The sequence below is a fragment of the Microtus pennsylvanicus genome, chromosome 8 (genome assembly GCF_037038515.1).
Source record: "Microtus pennsylvanicus isolate mMicPen1 chromosome 8, mMicPen1.hap1, whole genome shotgun sequence".
Lineage (NCBI taxonomy): Eukaryota > Metazoa > Chordata > Mammalia > Rodentia > Cricetidae > Microtus > Microtus pennsylvanicus.
The window spans coordinates 36,041,363-36,065,246 of record NC_134586.1 but is presented as its reverse complement, the minus strand read 5'-3'; the positions used below and the strand labels follow the sequence as shown (position 1 = coordinate 36,065,246).

The following is a 23,884-nucleotide window of genomic DNA, read 5'->3' as shown; positions in this document are numbered from 1 at the left end:
ACATCTCTAACTCTCCAGCATCCACATTCCTGCCTTAGGTCCCTACCTTCCCCTTAGCTAGAATCTAGCACTTTTGTTAGGACAAGAATATAAACTAACTCTATTTCTAAATGCCCTGCAACATTTTTCCTTAATTAGAGTTATTTATTGTTTTCAGTAGATTCAAGAATTAGTATTTGGAATAATTATGTACCAGTGCCATAAAAGACTTGAATCTCAATAAATATGTAATCAGTTATGGTCAATATTCCTATATGTATATAACACAAGGTTTAAAAGTGCTTCCAGGGCTGGGAAGTTGACAAAGTGGATAAAGGACTCGCTATGAAAGTAAAAGAGACTGAGATCACATCTGCAGAACCCCCATAAATCTAGACCTATATCTCATATCTGTGATCAACACTCTTAATGTCATATGGAAAGGACTGTTGGAGGAAGTCCTGAAAGATTTGGGGCCAGAGATCTTGTACAACAATGAACATGAAACCATATTTCAAAATGTAGTAGGCAAGAACCAATATTCAAGATTGTTCACTAATGCATACATGTATGGTGCTTGCTATATACACAGGAACATACACACACACACAGAGAGAGAGAGAGAGAGAGAGAGAGAGAGAGGGAGGGAGGGAGGGAGGAAGGGAGGGAGAGAGAGAGAGAGAGAGAGAGAGAGAGAGAGAGAGAGAGAGAGAGAGAGATTTTTTTATATGTGTTGCTCAGACCCCCCAAAAAAAATTAAAAAAAACTTGGTTTCAGAGAGTTCTTTGCAGAGCAAATAACTTCAACTAACATTTGAAACTAAAATAAAACTCACAGTTGTTTATTGCCTCAGAAACATATAGTGAGCTATCAAACTCATCAGTCATTGCTGACCACTGAGACTTTCTGGGACCTTTTGCTTAAAAGAGAAGGCCAATGTCTCTGTTTGGTTTCCAGGCCTATCTTCATCTCTTCCTGTTACGTTCTCATCTAAACAGCATTACCTATACTAACGATATCAGTTCCATTTTTCCCTATCTATTTGAGTATTAATTTGAATATGCATCATCATGAAGGCCTATCATCTGAGAGAGAAATGCATTCAAGAGGACAAGATAAGCAGGCCCTTCAAAGTCAAGGGCTCCACAGTAGAGTAATCATTAAACATTCTGATGGTGAAAAGCATGTGTCAATTATTCCCAGGTAAAGCAGCTAATTCTTATTCAACAGCAGGAAGTTAGAAGTGTGCATTTGATCAAAGTATAATGTATGAATCTCTCGAAGAATTAATAAAATATTATTTTTTAAAAACTGGGTGTTCACTTGAAAGTTAAATACTGGACTCTGGATAAAAGTAACAAGCAGAACATCAGGAGAGGAGGAAGGTTAGCTTCTTTGCATATTGACACCCAGTAAATAATACTTCTAAATTCTCACTTTTTCTCAAACTAGGAGACTTCTTTGAAACATGATGGTGAGAGTGAAGTAAAGAACATGAGAGATAGTTTATAAGAACATCTCATTTAAGCATGAAAACAAAAACAATGAAGTGTTAAGGGAGAATTAATCGGAAAGATTTTTTGTAATTCTGTTGCTAGCTATGCTGTTGTAGATATTTAACACTGCCTTGCAGCATGAGTTTTATGTACTTAATGCTAGTCCTTTGGAGTGTTGTAAATTGATATGTGAATAAAAGCAGCATCTGAAGAAACCTAGAAATAGTGGATACCAAGCTTTATTAGGTAGTTAAACCATTAGCACACTACACGGGACAAAAAGTAGTCTTGACTAATTCATATCTCTGATGTACCTTTGAATACTTGCCCTGTATTCTGTTGCCTTGGATATAATGTATTATTTCCTCAGGACTGCAAAATGACTCTGGTAATTGCAATGATGGTGGAAGTCAGAGCACCTGTGGTACAACTGACTAATCTCTTCATCAAAGCAAATCAATGCTTCTTGAAATTTGTAAGCAAACTCTTTCATCTCATTGGTTACACTTACAGCCCATGCCTCTTCCTACCTTGGTCCCTAGGAAAACATTAGGTCACTTTGGGAGGGGGAAAAAAGAGAGAATACATGGACAAACTTCTGCTTTCCCTTCCTATAACAGACCAGACAGACAAGAAAACAAAACAACAAAAACAAACAAACAATAACAAAAACCATTATCACCCAAATCAGGCTTAATGGGCTTAATTACAGGAGACTGGGTGAAGGGTTATTTAAAAGTGCTTTAATGATCCAGCTGTATCCTTAGAGTTCCCTGCATCCCCCTGCATCATTCTTAAACCGCTCAGCTGGTCAGCTAGTTGGAGAGTTCCTATTTATAACCTTGGGACTCCTTTACACTTTGTGAGCTTCCCTAAACTTGTGAGTTTTGTTTACTTTTGTGATTTTCCTTTACTTTCTGAGTCTTCAGTAGCCTCTCTCTGATGAGAGATGGAAATCACTACCTAACAGAAAGAAGGTCATAGGTTTTAACAGATTCGAATCATCCGTGAATGTTTCGAGGAAATTCAACATTCCTTACTCCCAGTGCTTGCCATCAAGATTGGAGCATAATCAGATACCATGTCATAAAAGAGCCGGGAGTTAAAGTAAATACTTTATGAATAGCCAAGACCTCAAGGTTATCAACTATTTGTAGCTGCCTGTTGTGGCTTAAATCTGAAATGCACCCCCATAGGCTTACACTTTAAATTTGTAGTGTCCAGTTGATGATGCTAGTTTGGTATCATCCTGGAAACTTTGCAAGATGGGGCCTAGCTAGTGGATGTAAGTTACCATATACAGGTTCTTGGGAGTGTATTGACCCTGGTTGCTTCCTATCACTCTCTTCTTCTTCATGCTGATGTGACTAGCTGCTGTCTGTCACAGGCATCATGGGCCATGATGTACTGTTTACGTACATGGGCCATATAGACTGATGCCTCTGAAGCTGCCAGTCAGCATACGTCTTTTTCTCCCTTAAATTGTCTTCCGCAAGCTACTTTGTCACAGTGATAAAATCGATTGCTACAGTAGGGAAATAATACCTAACTGATATTTGTGGTTGTTGGTAAATAAACTCCCCACATCTGGTTCCCTATAACAAGGCTACATTTTTCAAGTTCTGTTAGTCTGACAAATTTCATTCTGAAGTCTTCCCTGAGCCTCTAATACGTTAATGTATCTGGTGACTCTCCCAGAAAGGCATAAAGTCTGAAGTGTTTCTCCAGCAATAAAATATTTCATTACCAAAAACAGTTCTAGTCTTTTCGAAAGTGTTCTTTCTGGGATAAATGCCCACATTAAAGCACGCTAGAACCTGTTCCCCTGTATTATTGGGCCGAAGTCATTTCATAGTGTGAGTTTATAGCAGTCATAATACCTCCAATATTGCCTTTTTGAGTACTATAAAAACAGGAAAATTTTTCAAAAGATCATGTTAGAAAATTAATATTAAAAACGAATAGGCTTATAAAATAAGTTAGATGGTACTGTTAGCACAGTAAACATGGCCTTACAGCATTCAAATGATGTTAAGATATAATTGCTGGACTCCCTCGAAAGTTCTTTTTACTTTGATTTCTGTTTAAATTTTTTGTAATAAAAAGTTGGAATCCAGTGAAATATTAATTTCACGTACATAGATAAAAGTCAATGAGATGCTACATGGAAAATGAAAGCAGTATATGAGGCAGCAAAACCAACTGAGACAGAACCTAAGAACACTTAACCATTATCGGAGCAGAGCTAGAATGGTAGCTAGAAAAGCACTGGCTGCTCTTCCAAAAGACCCAGGTTCAATTCCCACCACCCACAAGGAAGCTCAGAAAAGTCTCACTTTTAGTAAAGTTTTCGTCCAAGGTAAATTTATTTTAAAACAACACAAATTGATGACATTTAATCATTGGTTGCTTGAGCTGTGATATTTTTTCCTGAAATTAGGTCTTTGATAATAACATTTATTTCAGAAATTAAAAATTAAAAAAAATATCAGGTTCAGGGGCACAAACCTGATATGCCAGTGTTTGGGGACAGATTTTATAAGATTGCTTTAAGTTCAATGCCATCCTGTTTGTAGCAAATTTCTACCAGTCAAAGGGCAGGGATTTTTTTACCTTGCTATTTGAATATGTTATCAAGCCTTAATAACATGAACTTCACTGTTAGTATATGAAAATACTGGTTAAATAAACAGACTTTAAATTGTACATAAATACAATTACATGTGGAATTAGGGTATATATTCAAAAGACACTAAACCAGGTAAAAAAGTTGTGATGTGTTACAATATCCAGCGGTAATATTAGGACAGCCAGAGAGAAAAAAAGATTTTAATTGATTCTTCACATTGTTCTCCAGAATGGTTCTTCATATGAATCAATTGCTTACATCTGAAAGACCAAAATTATACAGAGAGCACTCAGCATGGCAGCTCATGTCTGCCTTGCCAGCCCTTGGGAAGCAGAGGCAGAAGGATCACAGTTCCAGGCCTGCCCGGATTGTGGAGTAGCACATTTCCTAAAACAATCATAATTAATTTGAATTTATTTATTTGCTTGATTGAACAGGTACTATAAAGAAAGGGGGATAAAATCTGATACTCTTGGAGTGAGAATATTTTTAAAAAAGACTCTACAATTTTTCAGTCTCAGGATGGTAGCATATGCCTTTAATTGCAGCACTCAGAATGCAGAGAAAAAAATAACTATTATTTTTACATGTATGAGTGCATGCCTCCACATATGTTTGAGCATTGCATGGGTGCCTGGTACCCATGGGGGTGAGAACAAGTTATCAGATGCTGTGGCCCTGGAGTTACAGATGTTTGTGAGCCTCCATGAAAACTGAATCTGAGTCCTGTGCAAGAAGACCAACTCTTTCTAACCATCAAGGCATCTTTCCATCCCAGAATGCCTTTTTAAGCATGATTTAGAGATCAAAAGTAATAAAAGAAAAAAATTAGAAAAAAAAGGATGAATTTTTATCTGGAAAAAGATATTTCAGAGAAAAATACAAAATAGGGAAAATATTTGCAATTTATTCATCTGTATAATTAGTAAAGCTTTTAAAATAGAGGAGGAAATGAGGGGTTTTGTTTTTGTACAAATTGGCTAGATTGTGAACAATTGATATTCTTTCACATGAAAAGATGTTAGAATTTCCATATAAGGAAAATGCAAATAATGGGCTAGGGAGGTTACTCGGCGGGTAAAGTGTTGCTATGCAAGACTGAAGACCTGAGTACAAATTTCCAGAATTCTTGTAAATATGTAAGCCACACACATCACTGTAACCTGAGTTCGTGGGGCAGAGACCAAAGATTCTCCATGGCTTGTTGGTTTCCAACATTGCTTCAAGTGAAAGACCTTGTGTTCAGGGAATAAGGCAGAAAGAGTAAGAGTCCAGACACCCTCCTCTGGTCTCTGTTTTGCAACTATCCAGATGTGTGTTTATATGACACAAAAAGACACAAAGAAAATAAAAATTGAAAGAGACAATTGGAAGCTCCCCTGTATCAGACAAAGTCACATTGAAATTTTGCAATATCTTCTGCTGGCATAGTGCTTAGGAAGCAGAAAGTTTCCTGTCTTGTGACTGGTACAGCAAAATAGTGCAGTCCCCTAAGAGGGGAGTTTACTGGTACAGATCAACAATAGAGATGGATTTACCCTTGTTAAAGGTGTTGGTTTGAAAGAAAAAAGCCACCAAAGGGATTTGCACTATTAGGAGGTGTGATCTTGTTGGAGTAGGTGTGATTTTGTTGGATGAAATGTGTCAGTGTGGAGGTAGGCTTTGAGGTCTCATAAATGCTCAAGATATACCCAGTGTCACCATACACTTCCTGTTGCCTAGAAGATGTAGCACCTCAGTTGCCTCTCCAGCAACATGTCTGCCTACACACAACCATGTTACACCATTCTGATGACAACTGAACCTCTGAAACTGTAAGCCACCACCTCAATTAAATGTTTTCCTTCTAAGAGTTGTGATTGTAGTGTCTCTTCATAATAATAGACACCCTAACTAAGACATTCAGACAATCCCATGTTTCAGAATCTATCCTGAAAAAACAAAAGTTGGTAAAAAAAAAAATAGCATGTCCACGCCCCACCCCCACATCACACTCTTCATTACACTATGTATTGTATATAATTTGCTAGACATGTTGTTAAGATATTCTGAGCACATTAGATGCTTATTATACAATGGCTTAAATTAATAATTATTGCATTGCACTGTCATTAAGAATGAGGAATTTCCTTGAAAGGGAAATTAGAGATAATTGTCAAGATTAAGTAGAACTCTTCGATTCACCTTGAAAATAGCACTGGGTTTGTGATAATTTTATCTTAAAATGAAACAAACCAAAAACTTTACTCTGCGTAGAATCTACAGCTCCAGTGGTAAGTGGTGAGCATGTTTCATCAACATGTGAATGAAGCTTCCTAATGTACTAAACTGTCTACCACAGGAGCTATCTATGTATATTCATCAAAGTAAAAATATAAATTTGGATACATATTCTAAATTTGGGATTTCTTTCATGGAGATTATGATTTGCATTATAATATTAAATGTTCTCTCTGGGCATAATGGTTCATATCTTTAATCCCAGCATTTAGGAGATTGTGAGGTAGTAAATTACCATGAGTTCAAGAATACCCTGGCCTACATAGATAATTTTAGGATAACTGGGGATACAGAATGAGAATCTTAGGTTCAAAAATAGTACATACAGAAAAAACAAACACTCTGAGAAAATCTCTCAGTAATGAACCTAAAACTTAACACAGCATGTGTCATGAGTCCTGTGTGTGTTTTCAGAAAGAATGTTAGAGGTTAGGGAATTTATACTACTTCATTATGACACAAATGTGCCCTAAGAGACAACGAGAAATGTTCCTGTCAAGAAAAATGTAGTATGCAGATGCTTATTTTTCTTAGAAGGACAAGAGTCCTGATATCATGTACTTAATGAATTTATAATTTATCTATTTGGAGACCAATGAATTGTCTCAGTGGGCAAAGGCATGTGCTTCACAGCCTAATGGCCTGAGTCTGATTTCTACATCCTACCAAGGAAAGATAGAATCAATTCTTCCAACTTGTACTGACCTCTTCACAAAAAGTATAAGCACACACACATACACATACTCATACACACACGCACACACACACACACACACATTTGAGAATACACACATACGTACAAGTGAATATAATTTTAAACAATTAGAAATGATCTGTTTTATGATCTGTTCATCCTACTCCTTTTTAAGAGAGGATCTCATGTGTTCCAGGTTGGCCTTGATATATTGAACTTCCTGCCTTCATATCCCAAGTCCTGGGACTACAGAAACCTGCCAATCATATCTAGCCTGAATAATAATATAAACACAGGTCCTTGAGCATCTGACAGACTTTTGGTGCTGGTTTTGCCATGGAGATAGAGAGGGTATAAATTGCCATGGAGTCCTATGTTTAGAGTCTTACAATACACTGCCCCTATGGATATAGTAGAAGATTGTAATGTTTAATTGGATTGACAAGCAAAATACAGTAACTTTGTACTTACGTCAAGGGAGAATTGAACTATTTTTCTATCAAAGGAAATCAAAGAATGCAAGCAAAACCAGATGGATTAACAATAGCCACATGTGTGGGAGAGATGGGATAAATTTCCTGTGCCTCTTTTTCTCTTAATAATGTCAGAAGCTACACATAAAGTCTCACAAACATGGTCACATTAACATGAGCTCAACAAGGACAAAACCAACAGACATGCCAAAGTGAACATGGGGCCTAAATCCTACACAAAGAACTACAGACAAGTGCTGAATGCTGAGCACAGGAGAAATAGTCTTCTCCAGGGAAATGCACAGCAATTAGCTATCTAATACCAAATGGTCAGCCCTGAAAATATTTACAGGTAACAATATATGACTGAGTATATTGTATCTAGGAATATTTGGATATACATATATGCATGTAACAACAATTAATAATAAGAAAGCCATGATTTGGAAAGAGAACAAGGAAGGTATATGGGAAAGCTTCGAAAGTGGCAAGACATGGGGGAAATGACATAACTGTATTATAATCTCCAAAATAAATTTTAAAAAGAATACTCTAAAAGACCACAAAACACACACACACACACACACACAATAAACCAACAAACAAACCTGGAGAAAAGATAGAGAAAGGTGAATATGGTAATAACACACATCATCTATGTTATGACATACTGAGCTGTCACCATTGCTTTCACACACGGAGAATGAGGAGCTAGAATACACAACTCACAACATGAGGATGGGACTTAAATAAGCAGAACAAAGCTGAGTAGTGTGCACATGAACAGCATCCTTAACAGCCATGACTGGCCAGTTGGTGGCAAGCTAAAGAATGATCGTCTACTCTGGACAGGAAAGAGGGTAATATCATATTCTGTGCTTAGTGGAGGACGGATTCTGAGTGTGTTGTCAGCTCTGCCATTTACAGAGACAAACATGGAGAATGAATCATTGAATAAAGAGCTCTAGTCTCATATCCCGACGAAAGATTAAGACATGATAAATCCTAAATGTTCATAGTATGTCCAAAATGCTTTGGATTGTCTGAGATAGAATTGGTAATACTGTGACATACAACACTTTTGTATGTGAGAAACAGTTGGGAGAGAGAAAAAAAATTATAAAGATAATGAGATCAGAGTTTCTGCTTTGAGTACACAATTCTCCAGTAATGAACATAGGGGGCACAGGAACATAATAGGAATCCAGGTATGGGAAGGATAATAGGCTCAGGCTTGAAGGTCTGTGTGATCCCGTCTGCTATGTTCCTGTTGTCCCTTCCAGAGCAAACAAACTTTAAAGATTTTATTATAGACCCCTCACCTTCCTCCAAACTAAGATAGAGGCTATGAAGCCCTTGGTGTGGTGGGAAAATGTTACTCCAGGTTCCATGCTGGCTCATGACAAAAGCCATCCTAGTGTTCCTTTGAAGTCCTGCTTCTGAGGTATACCGCATAAGACAAAACAGTCAATGCAATAGACTCTAAAGGAAAATTCCACAAATTAGAAAAATGGGACATCATGACCACAGGTGGCCATGTGGATTGCACTGTTAGACTTCTCAAAGTCTTATTTTCTTCATGCATGATCAAAAGCAGAAGGAAATGTGTACTCCCACTCAACACCGATCTGTCTGTGTTTCTTGTTTTAATGTGCAGGACAGGAGCGAATTGGAAAAGACTCCAATTATGAGCAGGAGGGAAAAGTTCAGTTTGTGATTGATGCTGTGTATGCCATGGCACATGCCCTTCATCACATGAATAAGGATCTGTGTGCTGATTACCGGGGTGTATGCCCAGAGATGGAGCAAGCAGGGGGAAAGAAGCTGTTGAAGTATATCCGCAACGTTAACTTCAATGGTGAGTCTTGAAATGTCTGTACTGATGGGAATGCTGGGAAAATATCAACTTCTATTTTATACATTATAGAAGTTACATGATGGTTTTGTCGTTGACTCAAGTGAGATAAAAACCTTGCTAATTATATACTTTCAAGTGATCAAAAAAGTGTGGGAATGGATGAGGAAATGAAACAAAATAGAATCAGTGACTACATACTAGAGGACTATGGTATGTTCTTTTCTTGGAATGGTTTTCATGAAGCCATTTTTTTTTCTTTAGTGAGTATAGGTGAGAGAGAAGGGGAAGAAAGGAAGGGAAACAGGCAGGAAATTCATTGTCCCAAGATTATAAAGGTATGTTTCGAAGTTGGTATGCAAAGTACACCCATGTTATGAGCTTACCCTTTAAATTTTAAAACCTCATTGGTAAGCTAACTAAAACAGACTAGTAAACATAAATGGGAAAACTGAGAAAACAGTGCAGTAGACATGACAGGCAATGATACTTTTCCTGTAGTCTGAATCAATTAAAGCACAGTGTGCGATTGATAAAACATTTAACATATCTTTTAACAAATAATTCTACCTATTTCATAAATTACCACTATAGCAACAACAAACATATTAAGAAGCAAAAAAAATGAGTAACTTGGGGAAACAACACATGAATATTCAAGGGTAGACACAAAGTGACCATATTTAGGCATTTCACATATCTAGTGTCTTAATTAGGGTTTCTACTGCTGTAATAAAGCACCATGACCAAAATCAACTAGGAGAGAAAGGGTTTATTTAGATTATATTTCATAGAGCAGTCAATAATAGAGGAAGTGAGGGTAGGAACTCCAGGAAGGATCCTGGAAGTAGGAACTAAAGCAGAGACTATGTAAGAAATTGTTTATTTCCCTTGGCTTTCCCAGCCTACATTATTATAAAGCTCAGGAACACCAGCCCCTGGGTAGCACTACACCCAGTGTGCAGAATCATCCCTATCAATCATTAGTCAAGACAATGCCTTCTAGGATTGCCTAAAGGCAATGTGATGGAAAATTTTCTCAGTAAAAATTCCTTTTTGTAGCTACCTCTACCTTGTATAAAGTTGACAAAACAAACAAAATAAACCAGAAGAGCTAGTAAATTTGAATTTGGGGGTGTTCATAATTCTGATAGTATCGTTTGTGTGTAACATAACTGAGCAAATATTAAATGTCTTGTCTATAAGAAGAAATAAGTCAGCACATTAAATCAATAGAAATTATTTATGATTAAAACTGCAGATATGAATTTGAGTTTGTATGCAGATAGGTATCAAAATAGAAATGCTTGAAGATATGTCTGTATGCCTCATGGTGCTTATATCTGTCTACCTAGGGGTCAAAGATGGCATCTCAGAATAAACATGAATACCTAGAACCAGGATCTTATTAGGAATATCATTTTCAGTCTAAAGGACCAGAATTCCTTGCAGAAATATATTATTTTTCTGATTTTCTTTCCTCGTTTTATGTAAATAAATAAATGTGCAAGGAGGAGAAAACATCTGGCTCCCAGTTTGCAACTACCAAAAGGCAGGGACCAATCTGTGATTCAAATCTCTTTCCAGTCTGCTATGAAGAATTCAACCTTCCTTTTGCATAGTTAAGATTTTGACTTTCCTTTTTTATCCAATATAAATGCACTTCTCTGGAGACTTTGGTAAGAAATTCCATTTGTCACCAGGAGCTTCTTTTTAGACCTGTTGAGTACAACTCAATAAATCTGACCTTCACATTGAAGAAAACATTGTTTTAGATACCAATAATAGAGTCTGGAAAGTATGACCACAGCTTCTCCAAATAGGTAACCTCTTGCTGCAAATGGAGTGTAGTGGGAGCTAATTTATAAGTTTTTCCTCCTAGTTACCTTTTCCTGTATCACAAATACACACAGAGATCTGAGGGCAAATGCTTTCTAGTCGTCTGTGTGTTGACTAATTGGTCTAAGCACAAATATTTCCTAATGTAAACTTAAACAATTTGGGAAATAAAACTCTGAAATAATGACTATATAATTAAATAAGTCTAACCAGGAATATGTTTATAGCTAGAGTTACTGATTCCTAAGGAAAAAAAAATGAAAGTTAGGTGTATGTTGTAAAAGCACATCTCAAATATTTTTTCTTTCCTCTCTAGAGAGGTGAGACCTGGGTTCACTTTATCTGAATCTGTTTATGACGTGTTTGAAAGGATGTTATGGAATAGCTAAAGTATAAATTGAAGTTGAATACTGAGTGGGCTTCTTGACATATTTGTACTACAAACAATAAACCTTACACTACCATACTGAAAGAAAAACAAGATACTAGATGATACCCTCACAAGTGAAGGCAAGTGGTCTGGCCACATTTTAAGTTGGGGTTTCCATGAGAGCCAGCATCGGGTTTATACATATAGTTCCAACTGCCTTTATTGATGAGATTGATCAAGAAACTGCTACTGTCACTGGCTTGGCCAAAGTGTAGAATCCATGTTTTCTTAGACACCCAGCTGTATGGTTTAGGATGGTCTGTTGAGCAAACAAAGTAACAGAACATGACTCAGTACAGAAATTTGGGCTCTGCATGGCATGAAAAGAAATAAGAGAAAACGTTTGGGGCAAATGCTTTGATGCAGAAATGATTTTGTTATCTGGGCATCAGGATCCTCAGAGCATCTTTGTTCTGGATGAAAAACAGTTTCAGTCACACACACACACACACTGACATCACTACAGACTTCAGACCTGGCTACATTCTCTCTGTTGTCATCTGTTCTCTGCTACCTGTTAGATCACAGATCCTCCAGTTTTTGTTCTCTCTCTCTTTCTCTTTCTCTCTCTCTCCCACCTCCATCCATCCCTTTCTTTTCTTATATCCCACTGCAGTTCTAGCTCGAGGCAGAGTTGATAAGAAAGAATGGTATGGGATAGGGTCATTTCAGGTGCCCTCTCCTCAGCTGCCCTAGGAACTAACTGGGGACATTGCCATGGGCACCTGGGAGCCACTCTAGGTTCAAGTCTTTTACCAACCCTAAGGTGGTTCCCTTAGTTAAGTTATGTGATTCCCTGCTCCTCTATCCAACCTTGTTTTATCCCCAATCATCCCGTTTCCCCAAGTTCCCCCCATCCTCCCCTTCTCACTTTTCTCTCCCCTTCTCCCCTTACCCCCATCCCACCCCACCCCCAAAATCCCAATTTTTTTGCCCAGCAATCTTGTCTATTTCCCATAGCAGGGATAATAACTATATGTTTTTCTTTGGGTACACCTTCTTATTTAGCTTCTTTAGGATCACAAATTATAGGCTCAGTGACCTTTATTTATGGCTAGAAACCAATTATGAGTGAGTACATCCCATGATCCTCTTTTTGGGTCTGGGTTACCTCACTCAGGATAGTGTTTTCTATTTCCATCCATTTGCATGCAAAATTCGAGAAGTCATTGTTTTTTATGGCAGAGTAGTACTCTAATGTGTATATATTCCACACTTTCTTTATCCATTCTTCCACTGAAGGACATCTAGGTTGTTTCCAGGTTGTGGCTATTACAAATAAAGCTGCTATGAACATAGTTGAACAAATGCTTTTGTCATATGATAGGGCATCTCTTGGGTACATTCCCAAGAGTGGTATTGCTGGGTCCAGGGGTAGGTTGATCCCAAATTTCCTGAGAAACCGGAACACTGATTTCCAAAGTGGTTGCACAAGTTTGCATTCCCACTAGCAATGGATCTTGCATATCACCATAGAATCTTCATCTAGCGATGGATGGAGATAGAGACAGAGACCCACACTGGAGCGTCGGACTAAGTTCCTAAAGTCCCAATGAGGAGCAGAAGGAGGGAGAACATGAGCATGGAAGTCAGGACCACAAGAGGTGTACCCACCCACTGAGACAGTGGGGCTCATCTATTGGGAGCTCACCAAGGCCAGCAGAACTGTGACTGAAAAAGCATGGGATAAAACCGGACTCTCTGAACATGGCGGACAATGAGGGCTGATGAGAAGCCAAGGACAATGGCATGGGGTTTTGTTCCTACTTCATGTTCTGGCTTTGTGGGAGCCTAGCCAGGTTGGATGTTCACCTTCCTAGACCTAGATGGAGGGGAAAGGACCTTGGACTTTCCACAGGGCAGGGAACCCTGACTGCTCTTTGGACTGGAGAGGGAGGGGGAGAGGAGTGGGAGTAGGGGGAGAGGGGCGGGAGGAGGGGGAGGGAAATGGGAGGCTGGGAGGAGTCAGAATTTTTTTTTCAATAAAAAAATAATAAAAAATATTTTGAATTAGACTTGTACTTTAGGGGTTTGAGAAAGTTGCCTATTTTAGTCAATGTTTATTTTAGTAGAAAGGAAAGTCATATTCCTACATCTCCTAGTTTTTAGTTTTACTTGACATTATCAGGGTTTTTAATTGTTTGTTTGTTTTCTTTACCATCCTATAACTCCAGAGGTCTCAAAAAAGAACTCTGTCTGGAAAAGGGTAAGCTTTGGGAGGGCTGCAGCAGATTTTCTCATTCTGAACACTGTTGAGAACCTCTTTTGGTGATGCAGTGTAAAATGTTTAAAATGCCCATGGGTTTGGGTTGTTAGATGTCTGGAGCAGCTAGTTGCCTCTCATGAATCCTACCAATGTCCCAAAGAAACATGAATGTAGTCATTAATAATTGCCCTGGAAACAGGACCCCTCCCCTAGTTCCATGTCTGTCTGCAACCAAGATTACTCATCTTGGTTAATCTAAGATAATCTAAGAGAAAATGCTCTCTCTTTTTTTTTAATGCTAGATGTTATTTTTTCACACTGAGAACCACCATATTGTATTATTAACTGGAAAAAATCTGCTTCTATTTGAGTGTGGTTGAGCTTTAACACACACCTTTAATCCAAAAGATTTCTGTGTGAATATTATAAACAGAATTAAATACAGTCAACCCTAGGTGAAAAGGAGGAGCGAGCAACCAATTGATGGGAAGGAGGACAGAGGAACTTCAAGTTTGTCCTTTTGTTTGAGACGATAAGAGAAAGGAGCATTTCAGCCACCATGGCTGAGGAGGAAGATCAGCTGGGTGCTTTTTAGGCTTTTCTGAGCTAGTAGACGTTCACACCAGCATCTGGTTCCAAAGTCTTTATTGGTAAAATCTAATGATTGTTATTTTGAGATTTTGTTAAAAATAACACGTATTTATCCATTTTTAAATTTTCTTTTAGAAGAAAGTGCAGAGTGCACTGATCTGTTATCAAAGATCTAGGATTTTTTTAATTGAACTTATTTTGAAACTTATTTAAAATTGAACTTATATATGTATGAGTAGGGTCCACATATGATCCTGTAGAATAGCCAGTTTTGTGAACCAGTTCTGTGAACTAACTTATGTTTTAGCATGTTGAAGAATCAATTTAAATAAAACATATATAAATGAAAAAAAAAGAAAGCATGGTATGTGCTGTGCCTTGAAGCATCCACACACACACCAATACCTCATAGATCTGGGCAAACTTTAGATAACCTTAACTCATAACTACTTTTATCTTTGCCTTTTTACTTTGTAACTCCTGGCAGGTAGGCTATGCTAAGCTAGATCACATGGTTTGGAGCCCCACAAAAATGAAATATTCTTTAAGAGAAACTCCATTTCTCTCATTGGAACAAAAGGCTCTTTCCCTTCAAGACCTTTATCATATTCCCTGTGTTATGATGATCTGTCTCCTCACACTCCTAATATCCTATTATAAGACATACTCATAGTTGCCTATAGCTATGAGCCTGTAACTTTCCCAAGAGAGTTCTGTGGGGGCTGGAAGCATGCTTCAGCAGCTAAGAGTCCTTTCTGTTCTTTCAGAGAACCCCAGTTATGTTTCCAACACAAGGGTTGAATGACTCTCAATTGCCTATAATTCCGGCTCCAGGGTTTCCACCAGAAACTGCATTCACATTCTCTCTCTCTCTCTCTCTCTCTCTCTCTCTCTCTCTCTCTCTCTCTCTCTCTCTCTCTCTCTCTCTCATCTTTCTATCCCTTCCTCTTTCTCCCTTCGTCCTTCCCTTCCTCCCTCCCTCCCTCTCTCTTGGTCTGTCTGTATGTCAAACACACAGCTTAAAAATAAAATAAACTATATAATCCCATAGTTCTTGTAAAGGTTGTGAAGGGCAGTTCTGGGTCAGTCCTCCTTCCTGTGATCAAGCTACTCATCTTGACTGGTAGCCCTAGTTCTTTTACTTAGTGTTGCTGCATTCTGGCCCTCAGAGTTACAGCATCTCTGCAGGCAATCACCTCCTCTTTGACATCTTTCTTCTTCTCTGGACTTTTGTTGTATTGTTTTCTGTTCTCAAAATCCTTTGAACATACTGCTGAATTTCCCTTTTAATAAGTCCAGGGGTGGATCCCTTTAAAAGGGAGTGTAATAAGGGGGAAAAAAACCCTGGGAATAATAAGCCCATTCCATTAAAGAATGTATTCAGAAGGTCAAAGCTACACAATACACTATTAGAAATCATCATTTAGATAAAGCATTCATCTTTTCTGCTCTAATTTTTAACATGAACTTTAATAAGAATGGAAAAGGCATGGCAAGAATCATTTTCCCTCACAAGATTTTGAGAAGGGAGAAAGATAAGGCCATGTGTCTTGTTCTGATGAAGACTGAGCAGATGAACATGAGATTATTTGGAGCTCTGGCCCTCAGACCTACTTTCCCTCTCCTCTCAAAAAGTGTGAAAGGTTCCAGCCACGCAATTTAATGAATAGAAAATGCAGTATTCAGAGCAAAGCACAACATGAGTCAGAGAATCCCTTGTGAGAGAAAAGACTGGGCATCTGGATAGCTATGTCTTGCTGCACAGTGACAGTATCCTCATTTCTTGCTAATGACATGGAACATCACATTTCACCTCTTGTTCGTACATACCTAGGCTATTTGCTGAAAGCAGGACACCATTGTTGAAAATTCTTTGTCGCATCAGCTGTCATTTGTTGCTGCTGTTTGTTTTTTCTTCTCATTATAGGAAACTTTATGTGACATTAGTAAAAGAGAAAAGACTATGAACTAGAGAGAGAACATGTTGATGTGCATGGGAGAAGCTAAAGGGAGGAAAGGGAAGGGGAAATGATATGATTATATTATAATTAATTATAATTTCAAAGAATAATTTTTAAAGAATTGTGGTGAAATGGTTTTTTTTATCATCTCTGACAATTATATCTTGAAAATGCATAGAAGAAGCAAACTGAAATGGTTCCTTTGCCCACAAATGATTTAACCATTAACTCAAATAGGTGGGATCAAAGCAGTGTTCACAGACTGCCAGTGCAGGCTCCCACTGTGGACTCTACACTGCTGCTTAGTAAATGGAAAATGTTTCTAGAAATGGGGAAATTTTCATTGGATCTCAGAAGAGCACCATGAGTCACTAAAAAAGGTTCAGTTTGGTTAACCGGAATTCTGTGTTATTTCCAGTCTTGAGGTAATAGGGAAATAAGCTAACAAAATGAAAACTATTCAAAATTATTAAAGGACTGGAGAGATGGCTCAGCAGTTAAGAGTGTTTACTGTTCTCGCAGGGGAGCGAGTTCAGTTCTCAGCACCAACACTGGGTATCTCACAACTGCCTCAAACTTCAGCTCCTGGAAATCCAGTCCCCTCATTGGTTACCACATACACCCGTACACATGTGTCATATAGTTATACAAGCACACCCATGCACAAATTTCATCTTAAGAAGCATTACTATGGGGTGACTGTTACTTAAGGGCATAGGCAAGAGTACATACAGTGTTAGGTTATTGCATTCAGTGCTCACTGTAACCCTATGGAAAGGTAGCGCCAGTGACAGTTGACTGGAATCAAATAATTTGCTAAAGTCGTAAAGAAACTGAGACATCAACCTGTCATATAAATATCTCCTAAAGATTCAAAAACCAGTTACTAAGTATTATTTTGCTTTAATTATCTGAGTTATCTGATTGAATTATCTGGGTCACTGATAAGAGACCATTCCTACCTGAACTTAAGAGTTTCTTAACTGTGAGATGAGGAAGTCTGGTGTTCTGTGTCCTCCAGCCATATTTTCAATTCCTTCCTGATCATCCTACCACCTCTAAATATAACCACAAGGTAATGTCTTAAACAATACACACATGCCTTACTTTGGCTTTCTGTTCCTGTGATAATTAGCATGCCCATAATCTAAATTAGAGGGAGAAAAGATTTATTTCAGATTATAGGTCACAGAACATCAAAGAAGGACTCCAGAGCAAGGGCTCAAGACAGGAATCCAGAGGCAGGTACTCAAGCAGAGTCTATTACTTAGGAATACTACTTAATAGCTAGCCACACCTGTTTAGTGATGGTATCTCCTACATTAATTAGCCATCCAAAAATGGCTATATGGCCTCTCTCTCTCTGTCTCTCTGTCTTTCTCTCTCTCTCTCTCTCTCTCTCTCTCTCTCTCTCTCTCTCTCTCTCTCTCACACACACACACACACACACACACACACACAGAGAGAGAGAGAGAGAGAGAGAGAGAGAGAGAGAGAGAGAGAGAGAGAGAGAGAGAGAGAGCTTTTTTCTTTTCTTGTCTGGAGATTGATGTAAGGACATTGAACCAACTCTATACAGGAGATTCTCACCATGTTATGGTTCTGAACTGTGCCACATCATAAAGACCATTACAGAACAGACATATTGGGACCATTATTTATTCCATCACAAGCTCTGATTTCCCTGTATGATAATCAGGCCTATCATAAAATCTGTAATTGGTAACTATATGATGGTATGTACCTTAGATGTTCCTTTGTCCTAGGTATGGTAAGGTATCATTCAGCTAGATGACACACTTCATAATGACTCTTATAACCCAATATGCAATCTCTCTTTTGGGATATGCGTTTGTTCTTGGTGTCATGTGCTTATCCATCCAACCAGTTTCCTCCAGCACTCACAGCGCTCTTACTCACATTGAGCAATGGTTTCTTACTGAACCTGGAGTTAGGCTGGCAGCCAGAGAGCTCCAGTAACCTTCTGTTTCTGGCTCTAACAGTGCAGTTGTTAAGGCAGCAGACCATGACACACTTTTACAAGCTCACTTGTGTACATGACACACTTTTACAAGCTCACTTGCATACATGACACACTTTTACAAGTTCACTTGCATATGTGTACAAAGGTAAAACCATGAAACATCTATGTATTGAGAAAATTAGTATTCCAGCTCTTATACTAGGGAAAGAGAAGTGCTGGGGATTTGAACTCATGTCCTCTAGCTTGCTCAGCAAATTCTCACCTGCTGAAATATCTCACCTCTTCATCCAAAGTGTACATTTTAAGAAGTCCTAAATAAATAAAGGCATGGAATAGAAAGTAATATCCATGGAATGTCTTCCAAGAATACTACTAGGCATTTCCTACTTGCTCTCCATGAGTTAGAAATAATCAACCCAAGAAATATTTTAAATTCAATCAGTGCAGAAATGATCATTTAAGTGAATTATTTTGCTTATTTGCAATGATACGTCAATTTTAGGAATTACTATTTTTGAATGTATTCTTTATTAACTACAATTTAGTATTAAGTGCAAACCAAAATAGCTATCGCCATCATGAACATTGCAATCACTGTTAGCAGCAGCATTGTGTTAAAACATATTTTTTCTCTGAAAATTAATTAATGAATCTTTTTTTTCTTAGAAGGAGAAACTTTTAGAAAAAATATTCAGAAAGATCAAGAATAGAGGCATTCAAAGGAAGAGACAAATTGTTTTCTGACACTATGTAACCATGGTGCAACAAGCTACAGAAATGGCCTGCCATGAGTCAAGGATGTTAGAAATAATCTTACTGGCAATACAGTTAGCTCCTAACTTCATCAGTCAAGAGATAGCAGGATTTCTTTCTTAATTCCGGTCTTTTCTTGTCTCTCAGGTAGTGCTGGCACCCCAGTGATGTTTAATAAAAATGGGGATGCCCCTGGGCGGTATGATATCTTCCAATACCAGACAACAAACACCACCAACCCTGGTTATCGACTCATTGGTCAGTGGACAGATGAACTTCAGCTCAACGTGAGTTCTGATTGTTTCTCTCTTTCCCTGGTTTGATAATAATTGGGATATTAATTTGGTCAAATAGATGTTTGCTTTCTGATTGTTTATGTACATATAAAGGGAGCTTGCAATTCATTCCAGACTTCATGAGGATACCCATCCATCCACTAATACTACAATAATGATGGCAATGATGACAACAATTGTGTGCATTGGGTTTGGTTGAGGGGATGCATGCATGTGGAAGTCAGATAAAAACTTGAAGGAGTCAGCTTTTTCTGTCTACCATGGGAGTTTCTGAGATCAAGCTCAAGTCTTCAATAATGGTAGCAAAAGGCTTTACCTACTGAGCCATACTGAGGGCCTGTCATTGAGTTTTTATACTAGTCTTTAATTCTGTGACAACTTTCCTGGAATCTGACTCATATTCCTAATGAGTTTTCTGGTACCATTTTAAATACTTCTTTGTGAGAGAGACCATTACCTTTCTCGTTCTTTCTTATTTGATAGTAATAAATTTTTTTAATGATTTTGATGTCATTCTGTTTTAAACTTTTGTTTTCTAAATTATTACCCTATAGTAACATCTTTGGGTAGCCTCTTTTTCTTTCTTTAGAGTGTGATCTTAACTGAGCAGCTACTTCCTTGTCAATGTCCTTCTGAAAGACCAAACACATTCTGTCTTACTCTATCTTGATGTCCTCTTTGGTCCTTTACTTGGTTGACGGAGACATATGCAAACATGGGTGGGCTGTAAGCAGAACAATCACTTTAATCAGTCTCTGACTCAAATATTGAATTTATCTAGAAATAGCTTTGAAGGTATCTACAGAATTATAGTTGGCTGAATACATGGGTGTCCTGGAGTCCAGTCATGTTAACACGTAAAGTGGATCATCATATTCATCGTCCCAGATAGTCTATTCTGTATCTCATTAAAATGTGGAAATAATGTGTGTAGCCTTCTCCAGGGTCTGTTGTAATTAATGAAATAGAGTCTGACACATGAATTACATACAATTCTTATGAGGGTTGAATTCAATGAGCTTGCCTAAGGATTCCCAGATTATACTCTAGTTGGTAATGGCTGAATGAGAATTCTTATGTACATGGAAAAATCACACGTGCTCAAAAATTAACTTTGGTCCTGAAGCGTATACTGAGAAACACTAATAAACCAATTTAATTTCCTCTCCTAGGTATAATCATAATTTCTGCATAAGCCAAAATGCTACAAGTCTTGACTATATTCCTTAATCTTGGATGACTACATTTATACCACAGGGAAACCAACGAAGAATAGTTAGGCAGACCACATTGCTTTGATTCTGATTCTGATTATTATTATTATCATTATCATTATTTAGGTTTCTGAGACAAGAGTCTCACTATTGTAGTCCAGGCTGACCTCAGACTGTCTAGCCTCTGGTCTCAATTTCCCAAATGCTGGAGCCACAAAATTGAGTCTAGCTTTTCATCACTAAATCTTTGATTTACTTTCTGAGAGGCTTTTCCTTTTGCTTTCCATTTCTGTTTTTAAATACAAGTTTAGCATGTCTTGGATTTGGCATGACTTCAGCTGCTTCCTTGGCTCCTGTCCTTAGCCATGCTTGGCACACGATAACTGGCTTCATCATTCTTAGATACCAGATCACAGCCATTTGGATGGCAGTCCTCAAGGGAGAGAGAGCAGCCAAGTGTAAGTGAAGTCGGCACAGAGTAATGTATGGGCTGGATAAATGGCCAGCAGTTCTTGCCACTTCCTAAATACAACAACCTGTTTCTTTCTTTCTTTATAATCGCCATCTTAGACATCTCTTTATTAGGACCCATGTTCATGAATTTTGCAAATACAAACAGGCACTCAGCAAATACATCTAGTTTTGAAACATTTTATGGCTCTGTACACTTCCTTCTAAAATGTGGAGTGGTTCATTATTTGTCAGGGAGACAACTCCGTCCTCAAGTCACCGGACAGAAAACAGAAGCTTCACTCTGAAAACCTGTTTTGCAGGCTTCCCTTTAAAAACTGCAGGATAGGACGACTGTTCAAGATTCGTTTAGAATGACCAAGAGACATACTCATGTAGAATGACCATTCAGTAAGCTGTTATTGTTTTGTTTCTTAGATATCCTACAATAGGTACCATGAGAAGCAGTAGGTAGATACACAGAGAAAATAAACAAATGTAAAACAACATCTCACACAACTGACCACCTAGCACACAGCTATAAGATACACAATTGAGCAAAGATTGTGTATACAAAAATTATAATGTGCGGTTAAGAGATGACAGGAAACACAATAGTAGAAATGGGAAGGGAGTGATCCAAGGAATGCAAATTTATCAATGTGAAAATTGGTAATGATGGGCTCAAGGTCAAAAGGCTTAGCCAGAGATAGTGAACCACTAGAGAATAAGGGAGAAAAGGTCATAAAAGTTATGGGACTAACATGTAGTCATATTAATGTAGGTCCTTGCACACCATGGGAAACTGCTTTCTTTTATTTCACAGATAATTTAAAATCTACTTAAAATTAAGCAAAGGAGTGACTACATAGAAACAAAATAAAAAATAACGTAGCTTATTTTAAAATTTAAAAATAATGCTTAGAGAATAATGTTGTCCCACAATCCCTAGCACCTAATAATAAATGGGTGTTTTCAGTGCTGCAAAAGCAGAGACAGGAGGATCTTCAGGACTAACTAGCTAGACAGCCTAGCACATTTGGTGAACCCCAGGTTCTAGTGTGTTGTAAGGAGAATGCTTGTTCTTTTCCCTGCTGCACAGACTCCCGAAATAACCACACAGAAACTATGTTACTTCAATCACTGCTTGGCCTATTAGGTCTGACTTCTTATTGGTTAGAGTTTACATCTTTTTTTTTTATTTTTAGAGACAGGGCTTCTCCGTAGCTTTTGGTTCCTGTCCTGGAACTAGCTCTTGTAGACCAGGCTGGCCTTGAACTCACAGAGATCCGCCTGCCTCTGCCTCCCGAGTGTTGGGATTAAAGGCGCACGGCTAGAGTTTACATCTTAATTTAACCCATTTCCATTATTTTATATTTTACCTCTAGAGTCATGGCCTACTGTCAAGGTTCCAGTGTGTCTGTCTCCAGTGGCAGCTCTAAGGCTTCTCATGACTCTTGTCTCCTTTCTTCCAGCATGCAGTTTAGTTTTCCTGCCTAGCTCTACTCTACCCTATCACAGGCCTAAGGCAGTTTCTTTATTAACCAATGGTATTCACAGCATACAGAGGGGAATCGCACATCACTAGTGAGATATACTGTCTCAAAGAACAAGTTAAACATCTCCTGAAAAGATTCTAGAGTGTGACCTTTTGCCTACATACACACACACACATACACACACACACACGTTCTTTATTGCTGGACAGATAATGAATTGTAAGAGGAAAGACTGGAAGTAGAAAAATCAAGTAAGAGTCTTTTGCTGTTATCAGAGTAGAATAAAATAGGGGGGCATAGCTAATCACCCTCAAACTTCACTGTTCATCAGAGCCATCTGGAGGCTCATAAAATCTCAGAAGTAGGGCCCATCCCCTGAGTTTGATTCATTAGGTCTGAAGCTTATGCAGAACCAAATGTTTGCCTTTCTAAGAAGTCCCCAGGGAGTGTTGATGATCATTTGAGATCCTTGTCTGAAAACTCTATTTGACCATGGAAATGAAGTTAAGTGAGTGGTGGATGTGTCTTATTTGAAGGGCTTTGTGGCTTCTGGCAGTACTTTAAATAAGATGGGATACTAAAAGTGGGCAGGATGAAATCAAGAATTCCAATTATTTGGAATTCTTAAGTATGTGAGACTTCCTAGACCTGCAAGAGTAAGATAGGCATAGAGAAGGGTATGGAGGTATAACCACACAAAAAGTGTCCATTATCAGTCCATAAATGTCTTGAAAATCCATGTGAAAAGACATGGAGAACAAGAAGGAATCCCCCAGGCCTTAAATATCTCCTTGAAAATGATACCATTCTTTTCTACTAATCCATACAGGATATCCAATATGCCTAGAAAATTTATTTGGAATTTTTTTGACTCTAGTATGAAGAGATCTCTGACGTGGCATTAAATAAGCATTTTTTATACCATTTTGTGACACTAATGTCAGTGTGGTAGGGTGAAAGAGTTTATCACTTAAATCTCACATGGATGCCTTATTTTCCTCTTGGGTTGTGTTGGAAGGATAAGAATGGATGACTGAAGCACATACAAGGCCATTTTGACAGGAATTACAGATGGTAAATTCAAATGACAAGGTCACTGAGTTAAGTGGTCTGGATAGGAGGTCACTGTGTGGAAACCTTTCATTGTGAAAGGGAATTCAATCACTTGAAGCAGGTGGTTAAAAATAAAAACATAATTCTGGTCTTCACACTGTACTGCACCCCGCACACATGGAGGTTCAGAGCCACGGTCCAG

General features: G+C 38.1%; 1 protein-coding gene across 3 annotated transcripts in view; it reads left to right on the top strand.

Moving 5' to 3' along the window:
- Positions 1-23,884, top strand: part of Grm7 (glutamate metabotropic receptor 7) — an 888,724-nt gene that overhangs the window by 578,444 nt on the left and 286,396 nt on the right. For all 3 annotated transcript variants that reach the window (XM_075983271.1, XM_075983273.1, XM_075983272.1), the window contains exons 6-7: positions 9,209-9,409; positions 19,318-19,457. In XM_075983271.1, the coding sequence (XP_075839386.1) occupies positions 9,209-9,409; positions 19,318-19,457 (341 nt within the window). The remainder of the gene's footprint in view (positions 1-9,208; positions 9,410-19,317; positions 19,458-23,884) is intronic.